Genomic DNA, 8,634 nt, shown 5'->3' with positions numbered 1-8,634 from the left:
CATTTCTGCAGCAGAGCCGTGGCCCCAGCGGGAGGAGCAGTATCCGCACCACGGGGTTCTCATGCCCCTTGCCCCCGCACTCCTGCCCCTTGGGGCGGCCCCTGCTAACGCGGTCACCACGGGGCCATTGGGACATCCCACACCGAGCATCCGGCCGGCCCCGGGGTGAGAGCACCAGGGGCGTCGCCCGAGCACCGACGGTGTCACTAAACCAGGGGGGCCGGGGCGGAGCGGGGCTGTGCAGCCCCCGATGGGGAGGGAGCGCGCCCGGCAGGGGGTGCTGTTACCGAGCCGGGAGCGCTGCTGTTTGCGGCGGGGCCGGCAGGGGGCGCCGCTAACGCACCGGGGCCGCCGTTAACGCACCGGGGGCGGAGCGGCGCGCGGCGGGGCTAGCAGGGGGCCCGGTGCAGCCCCGGCCCGTCCGCTCCGTCCCGGATCCGGTTGCGGCAGCGCCCGACGGGGGCTGCCGGGAGTGTCCGGCTCCGCTTCCCCCGCTCAGTACCGGGGAACCGGTGCAGGGCACACGGCGGCGGCGATGGACGGCGGGGCGGCGGCATGAGGCGGCGGAGGCGGCGGGGAGCATGGCGGCGGCGGGCGGCGGCGGGGCGCGGCGGGGGCTGCTGAAGCGGAAGCCGAACTTCACGCTGCAGGAGCTGGAGGTGCTGATGAGCGAAGTGCTCCGGTACGAGCCGCTACTGTTCGGCGCCGCCGCCGGTAGCGTGAACGCGTACGAGAAGCAGAAGATCTGGTGGCGGATCACGCACAAGGTGAACGCCGCCGGCCGCCACCAGCGCGACATCGGCGAGGTGAAGAACCGCTGGCGGGGGCTACGCCGCCGCGCCGGGGACAAGATCAGCCGGCACCGGCTGGAGCGGCAGGGCCCGGCGGGCAGGGCCGCCGCCAGGAACGGGAACACCGGGAGCACCGGGAATAACGGGAGCAACGGGAACGGCGTGGCCGAGCCCGGCCCGGGGCCCGCCCCCGCCCCCGTCTGGGGTCCTCGCGGCGCCGCCGGAACCGACCCTCCGATGCGCAGCGCCGAGGGGTCGGCACAGCACGGTGAATGTGCGGGCAGCGGCAGCGGGACGGGGCAGGGACGCGGGGATGCTGGGCCGGGACGGAAGAGTGGAGAGACGTACACGGAGGACACGGACGCGGGCATGCGGGACCGGGACTAGGACAGGGGAGAGCGGGGCAGGGTCGCGGGGATGCTGGGACCAGGTTCCAGGGGGACCAGCACAGGTGTATGGTGGGACAGGGACATGAAGAACCAGGACACAGACATGGGGCAGGAACTTGCTGGGTGACTGGATGGGGACGAAACGGGCCACGGATGAGTTGGAATCGGACATGGAGAAATGGATTTAGGAAGTGGGGACAAGCAACAGGTACATGGGGATGCTGGGACCAGGACATATGCATGGAGGAATTTCTCCCCAGTATCCCATCTAACCCTGGTCTCAAGAGAGACGAGGACCAGCACCAGAACATGCAGGACCAGGACACGGACATGGGAAACCAGGACACGGACATGGGAAACCAGGACACAGACACAGGGCCACTGGGACTGGGAGAGGTTGGGAGGAAGAGGGACACAAGGGGACCAGGAAGTGAGGGGATCAGGACACAGGAGACCACGAGAGTGACATGGAGATACTGTGACCAAGATGTGAGGGTCCAGGACACAGACATGGGGGACTGGGACTTGGATGCAAGAGAACTGGGACTGAAACAGGTCACTGGGACCAGGACAGGTGCATGCAGGGACACAGGAGACAGGACCAGGAAAGGGACACAGCCAGACCAGAACACAGGGGCAGGTGCATGGGGAGATGGGGATGGGGACTCAGGGGGCCTAGATCAGCACCTGGAGAACCAGGATACAGGGCATCATGACAGGGACATGAGGAACTGGGACAGGGACACAGAGGCACTGGTTCCTCCAGTACAGGGACATGGAGTAACCAGGACACAGGGGACCAGGACAGAAACATGGTTCTTAGACAGGGACATGGGAGACCAGGACCAAGAGCAGGGGATGAGGAGCAAGAAACTGGGAGCAGGACAGGTGTGTAGAGGGACCAGGACAGGAACACTGGGACCATGCCATGGGGGACAGGGACTTGGATACAGGGGACAGTGGCAGGGACATGGAGGATTGGGACAGGAACATGAGGGATATGGGGGCATCCTAAGGCATCACTAGGCCTGGGAAGATACATGGAGGGACTGGGACATGGATCCAGGCAAACAGGACAGGGATGTGAGGGGACTGGGACCAAGATGTGGGCAAAAGCAGGACCAGGACTCTGGGACCACTACAGGTGCATGGAGGGACTGGGCAGGAACAGTGGGGCAGGGACGCAGAGGGAACATAGAGTCAGGGCAAAGGGATACGAGCATGGAATATTGGGACAGGTGACAGGGATGTGGGAGGACCAGGACAGGGACATAGGAGACAGGGAGAGTAACAGGGGTACCTATACCAGGACAGAAGGGTACCAGGATCAGGACAAGGATATGGGTGACTGGGATTAGGACAGGGACAAAAGGCACAGGGTACTGGGACCTGGACAGAGATAAGAAGGGGCTGGGAACAGGACAAAGATGTGGTGGGACTGGGACAGTGACATGGGGCAGGACCAAGACAGAGACAAAGAACATTCCAGGACTGGGACCAGAACAGGGACATGGGGGTTAGTGGGGTGAGAACTGGGACATGGTGATACCAGGACCAAACAAGGACGTAGAGGCACCACGTTCAGGACAGGGATATGTGTGGACTGGGGCAGGGACGTGGGGGTACCAGGACCATACAGGCACATGGGGGCACCACATTCAGAACAGGGGTATGGGAGTACTGGGGACAGGAGAGGGACAAGGGACAGGGGATGGGGTTAAACTATCTTGAGGGACACGGAACTATGGAGATAGGTATAGATGGGACTGGGACTGGGTGCAGGAGAGGGGATGTATGAGCACAGGGATGGAGACAACAGGGTCTGCCACTTGGTCCGTGGGGCACCGGGAGCACGGGAAATCCCTGCAGCTGCCCTGTGCTCGCCCTCGGTCCCACAGGTGTAAAGGAGGAACCGGTAAAGGAGGAGCCTTTGGAGGTGAAGACTGAGCCCTTCCACGGCCCCGCTGCCGACGGCGTTCCCGGCCGCGTCTCAGACTGTCGGCTGCCCCGCACCGGCATCTGCCCGCCCAACGAGCTGTGCGAGGGCTGGAGCCGGAGCCCGCCGCGCTCCGCACCCTCCGAACTCTCCCTCGGCGACCTCCGCGGGCAGCAGGAGCCGCTGGGCTCCGACTTCCCGAGTCTGCTGTTGGAGCAGGAGGCTGAGCAGCTCAGTCACTGCGGCGCGGGAGAGGCGGGGCCCCCCGGGGGGCTGGACGGGACCCCCGAGCGCCCCCAGCTCAGCCTCGTGCAGTCCAATGAGCGGCTGGTGCAGGAGATGCGGGCGTTCCGCCGGGAATACGCCGAGAGCCGTCGGGAGACCACGGCGGTGCTGCGCGGCATCGCCCAGGCGCTGGGCGGGCTCAGTCGCAGCCTGGCCGAAATCCGTGACCTCTACCTCCGGGAGCGAGGGGTCCCCAAATCCTGAGCCTCCCACGCAGCTGGCTGTGTACACACACCCCAGAACCTCCTCCCAGAGCCCACGTCGCTGCTTTTATTATTATTTCTTTTCCTGTCCATCCCACTTCAATAAAACTCGGAGCTGCACCCTCATGGCTCCCCCCACTCTGGGCAGCTCAGACGGTTTTTGGGGATGATGCAGAGGGCTGGGAGATGGAAGAGGGGTTTGTCCTTCCAGGCGGCTCTGCCTGGCTTTTCTCCTGGACTGATGGACTCTGGTCCCAAATTTAGCTAGCAGTGCTGGCAGGGATGAATCCCACCAGGAACAACCATCAGGGTGACACACCACCCACCCTCCCCTGCTTATTCCTGTCCAGGGGAGAGGGCATGGATAGAGGAATTGTTCACACGTCCACAGTCCCAATCCCGGCACAGAATTTGCTGTTTTCTCACCCGAAAGATTCCAGGGGTGGTTTCACGCTCCGTTTTGAGTGAGAGGGGCTGAGTGGGCGGCAGCACTCCAGGCTGGCTCATCCAAGCAGCTGATTTGGTGGGAATTACCCATACCAACACAATTTTGGGAGGGAGAAGTCTCAGGAGCAGAAGGGACAGGGCAGAATTCATGTTTCCCCACATTACGATTTGCGGGAAGGGTTTGGGGGCGTTGCCCTTCCTTTTTTCCCCGTTAGAATCACCAAGACGACACCAGGCTGTGGGCACAAGACGTGGTTTAATGCCAACCCCGGAGGGAAGAGCCGGGGGTGAATCCGGGGGTAATGTGCAGGGAGACAGCAGTGCACGGCCCTCGGAGGACCCCCCGGGAACCCCTCCGCGGGTGCTCGGGGCCACTGACACCCAGAGCCGGGGGAGAAGGCGCCCACAAAGGGCCCAGTGTGTGGCACAAGGGCCACCCTGTTCTGCTGGCACCGGATCACCCCAGGATAGCTGAGAAGAGCCTGATCCAGCGCTGGCTAAGGCAGCCCCCCAGCGCCAGGGGGGGTCCCTGGGGTCCCCAGCCTGGCCCCGCTGGCCGGCGGCGGGTACAGGGGTCCCCGCAGGGACTCAAGCTCCAGGGTAGCTGGGCTGCGCCGGGACATAGGGTGGTGGTGCTGCGGGGGGAGCAGATGTGGTGTCACCAGGCCACCAGGCCCCCCAGGGAATAGGGAGGGTCCCTGTTCCCCCCCGGTGCTCACCTGTGGGGTTGTAGACAGGGGGGCCGGAGGGGTACATGGGGTACTGGGCGGCAGGGCCGGGCGGGGGGTACATGGCCATGGGGGTGAAGCCAGGCTGGGGAGGTGTAGGGCCGGCTTTGGGGTCCACGGGGAAGGGAGCTGGGGGAGCTGCGGGGTGGTAGCTGGACAGGGGAATTTCCGGGCCTGTGGGAGAGATTGGGGAGGTGTGCAGCACCCCGACACAGGGACGGGGATGGTGCCTAAGAGTGGTGGTGGCCCTCAGCTTGGTGGCCGCTGGGGTTTCATCCAGACCCTCACCACAGTGCCCAGTTTTCCCCCCGCATCCCTTCAAGTCCCACCACCTCATCCCCCCAACAACCCCTCCACCATGTACCTCAGGACCTCTCCTTCTCCCCACCCCTGCACCCTACCCCTCTTCCTACACCTTCATCCCTGCGGTCCACCCCCGACCTTCCCGATCCCCCCCTTCATTCCAACAGCTCCCCTTCTCTTTGCCTCCTCTACCACTCCCCCCACCCCACACCTACAGGATTCTTTTGCTCCCTCTCATCTCTCATCCTTTCAGCTTCCACCTTTTACCCCAACACCTTCCTTGCCTCTTCCCAAACCCCTCCACTCTCTACCTACAGGACCCTCCTGTACCTCCCACCCCTATAGCCCTCACACACACACCAATTCCCACAAGCCTCTGTCCAGGCCCCCCAATCCCGACACTGTACCTACAGCATCATCACGCACCGAGCCTCCTCCTGCACCCCCATCCGTGCATCCCCCATTCCTGCACCCTCCCATTCCCCCAGGTCCTCTTAACCCTACACCTCCTTACCTGCAGGACCCTCTTGATCCTCTCCTCCTGCACACCCTGCATCCCCCATCCCTACAGCCCCCCACCAGACCCCCCTTCCCCCTGAAATCCTCTAGGCCCCCTCAACCCCACTCCACCCTCTTTTCCTACAGGATCCCCCTGCACCCCCATCCCCGCCCCGCACCTTGCAGGGGTGTGTGGGAGTGCTGCCGGCGCTGGTACAAGTAGCAGCAGGAGCACATGAAGCAGCAGACGATGGTGGTGACGATGGCGATGAAAAGCACCACAGCTGAGGCGATGCCTGCGATGGTCTTGGGGCTGTGGGACCCCCGGGTGTGGGGAGCAGGGCCAGGCGGGCTCCCGCGGCACACACCCCCAGCCAGCACCCACTGATAGTGCCCAGTGCCCCGTGCCCAGCACCCAGTGACACTGCCCAGTGCCCAGAACCAATGCCCAGAGACATTGTCCAGCACTGCTATCAGCATCCAGTAGCAGTGACCACGGCCCAGCACCCAGTAGCATTGCCCACCCAGTAGCAGTGCCCAGTACCCAGTGCCAATGCCCTGTACCAGTGTCCTCTGCCCAGTGACCAGCATCCAGTGGGAGTAACCAGTGCCCAGCACCCAGTGCAAGTTTCCAGCACCAGCATCCAGCACCCAGTGCCAGCACCCAGTACCAGTGACCAATCCGCAGCATCCATCCCCCAATGCACAGTGCCCAGTATCAGTGCCCAGTACCAGCATCCAGCACCCGGAACCCAATATCAGCACCTAGTACCAATGCCAAGAGCCTGGCACCCAGTACCAGTACCAAGTGCACAGCACCTAGTAGGAGTCCCAACACCCACTGCAAAACACCATGCCCAGTACCACTGACCAGAGACCAACATGCCAGTACCAGTATCCAACACCCAGTACCACTGCCCAGTGCCCAGTACCCAGCACTCAATGCCCAGCACCCAATGTTAGTGTCCAGCACCCAGAGCCAACAGCCTGGCAACCCAGTAGCGCTGCCCAATGCCCAGTACCACTCCCCAGTACTCAGAACCAGTGCAGAGCACCTGCATTCAGCATCCAGTAACAGTGCCCAGTGCCCAACACCCAGTGCCCCCACCAAGTACCAGTGCAGAGCACCCAGCATCCAGCATCCACTGCCACTGCTCAGTACCAATGTGCAAACCCCAGTACCAGTGCCCAGTACCCACTGCCCCACACCCACTGCAAGGGCCCAGATACCACTGCCCAGCACCCAATACCAGTGTCCAGCACTACTGCCCAGTGCAGAGCATACAGTGACCAACAGCCAGTACTAGTGCCCAGCACCCAGTCCCAGCACCCAGGCCACCCAGGAGAGCCCCCAGCCCCATCAGCCCCGGCTGTGGCACCTGAAGGCAAGGCAGTGGCGCTGCTGGCGCTCGGTGAGCAGGCGCAGAGGGTCTCGGCAGCAGTACCGCTGGTGGCATGTGCCGCAGCAGAAGGTGAAGAACTCACAGTCGAAGCCAGGGTGCCATGACCCATTTCTGTCCACGTACCACAGGCAGTCTTCGCCCCCGGCCACTGTAGACAGCCACCCACCACCAGGGCCTTGGAGCACCTGGCCATCACCACCCTCAGGGGCATCAGCAGCACCCCATGCCCTTCCTCTCCCACATGAGCACAGCCTGTATCCCACTGTGTCCTATTCCCCTTGTACCCGGGTCCATCCTGCCCCATGGATCCCCAAAGTATGCCCCTATATACCCTCAAATACCCTGCTCCTTCCTGTCCCCCTGTCCCTCATACCCAGCCCTACAATCCCCTATACCCTGCTGTGTCCTGCCCCATGGACTCACAAACGGTGTCCCTATGTACCCCCAAACCCCTGCTCTGCTCCATCCTGTCCCATATCCCTTAAAACCCTGCTCCATTCTGCCCCTGTGTACCCCCATATCCTGCCCCATCCCACTCCACTTCCTTCCAAACCCTGCCCCTATGTACTCCCATACTCTGCTCCATCCTTGCAGACGCCACTCCATCCCACCCAGCTCTCTGACCCCTCCAGATTCCTCCAGATCTCCCCAGCTTCCCCTCCTTCCGCGTGTTCCCGTGGCACTTCCCACTCTATTTCTGTCCGGAGCCACCTGTCTTCCCAGAAATAGCCGCGGGCCGAGGTCCGGGGGCGGCCGGAGGCGCCGGAGCAGCTACGGAAATGGGCTTTGCGGGAATCTCACATGGCATTATTCACACACCCCAAAATGGGATCACGGCAGTTCAGGGACAAGTGGGGAAACTGAGGCACGGGGTTCGTGCATGGGAAGCTCCCAGATTCCCCGGGGCTGGGCATCCCGGCTCGGTCAGCCACCGGCTCCCTGCCTGCTGCTCCCGGGGTCACCCCGAAAGCGGCAAATGGGAGGCGGGTTTGGGGGGAGTGGGCACAGTGCCCAGGGGGACACTTTGTTGCAAGCAACCCCGGTCAAAGGGGCCGTGTGTGACACGACTCACAGTCACGGCTGGTGGCACTAAGTCCCTCCCACCCCGGGATCTCCGTGTCAGAGATGGTGGCACCGTGTCCAGTCGCAGGGTGGCACCGGGTCCCCCGGCCCTCCCCGGTCCCCGTATATCTCTTACCCATCGAGGCGGCCACGGCCACCAGCAGGGTCCCGGCCAGGGGCCAGCCGCTCCCGGGGCCCCCGGGCCCCATCCCGGGGCCGGGCCCGGTGTCCCCGCTCAGAGCTGTCCGGGACAAGGGCGGCGGCTGCGCGGCGGCACCGGGACCGGGGCCGCTCCCGTGGCCGGTCCTGGGGCCGCCCGGTGCAGCGAGGCCGCTCCCTCTGCCGGTGTCTCCCGGTGCCGTCCGGTGCCGGTGCGGGGCCGGCGCAGGCCCGCAGTGACGCCGCAGCCGGGCGGCGCTCGGTTGCTGCCCGGTGTCCCCCCCTCCCCGTCCCCCGGCGCCGCCTCCCGCCGCAGCCACCGGCCCCCGCCCGCCCCCACCGGGAGGAGCGACGCCGCCGGCCCCGGGCACTGGCAGGGCCGGGCGGGAATGCGGGGACCGGAGTGTCTCTGGCACTGCCCCCTACCACT

The 8,634-nt window shown here is 64.2% G+C and overlaps 2 protein-coding genes across 2 annotated transcripts; one reads left to right on the top strand and one right to left on the bottom strand.

The window, feature by feature from the left end:
- Positions 1-367: 367 nt before the first annotated feature.
- Positions 368-3,742, top strand: LOC115913619 (myb-related transcription factor, partner of profilin-like). The gene is made up of 2 exons (XM_030965758.1): positions 368-1,065; positions 3,079-3,742. The coding sequence occupies exons 1-2, from the start codon at positions 582-584 to the stop codon at positions 3,603-3,605; spliced, it is 1,011 nt and encodes a 336-aa protein (XP_030821618.1). The 5' UTR covers positions 368-581; the 3' UTR covers positions 3,606-3,742.
- Positions 3,743-4,288: 546 nt separating this feature from the next.
- Positions 4,289-8,392, bottom strand: SHISA4 (shisa family member 4). The gene is made up of 5 exons (XM_030965784.1): positions 8,182-8,392; positions 6,960-7,131; positions 5,760-5,893; positions 4,771-4,953; positions 4,289-4,686 (listed from the first exon to the last, which is right to left on the bottom strand). The coding sequence occupies exons 1-5, from the start codon at positions 8,252-8,254 to the stop codon at positions 4,640-4,642; spliced, it is 609 nt and encodes a 202-aa protein (XP_030821644.1). The 5' UTR covers positions 8,255-8,392; the 3' UTR covers positions 4,289-4,639.
- Between the last annotated feature and the right edge of the window lie 242 nt (positions 8,393-8,634).

This window comes from Camarhynchus parvulus, chromosome 26, assembly GCF_901933205.1.
Source record: "Camarhynchus parvulus chromosome 26, STF_HiC, whole genome shotgun sequence".
Classification (NCBI taxonomy): Eukaryota; Metazoa; Chordata; class Aves; order Passeriformes; family Thraupidae; genus Camarhynchus; species Camarhynchus parvulus.
Note: the sequence above shows the minus strand (reverse complement) of the source record. Positions and strands in the feature narration are given on the sequence as shown.

Bases quoted from the DNA above. Each gene is read 5' to 3' on its own strand.
- LOC115913619 (XM_030965758.1), top strand. From the start codon at position 582: ATGGCGGCGGCGGGCGGCGGCGGGGCGCGGCGGGGGCTGCTGAAGCGG. The intron at 1,066-3,078 runs GTGCGGGCAGCG...TCGGTCCCACAG, and splicing joins GTCGGCACAGCACGGTGAAT to GTGTAAAGGAGGAACCGGTA.
- SHISA4 (XM_030965784.1), bottom strand. From the start codon at position 8,254: ATGGGGCCCGGGGGCCCCGGGAGCGGCTGGCCCCTGGCCGGGACCCTG. The intron at 7,132-8,181 runs GTAAGAGATATA...GGCTGTCTACAG, and splicing joins GGCCGTGGCCGCCTCGATGG to TGGCCGGGGGCGAAGACTGC. The intron at 4,687-4,770 runs GTGAGCACCGGG...CTCCCCCCGCAG, and splicing joins CCCTGTCTACAACCCCACAG to CACCACCACCCTATGTCCCG.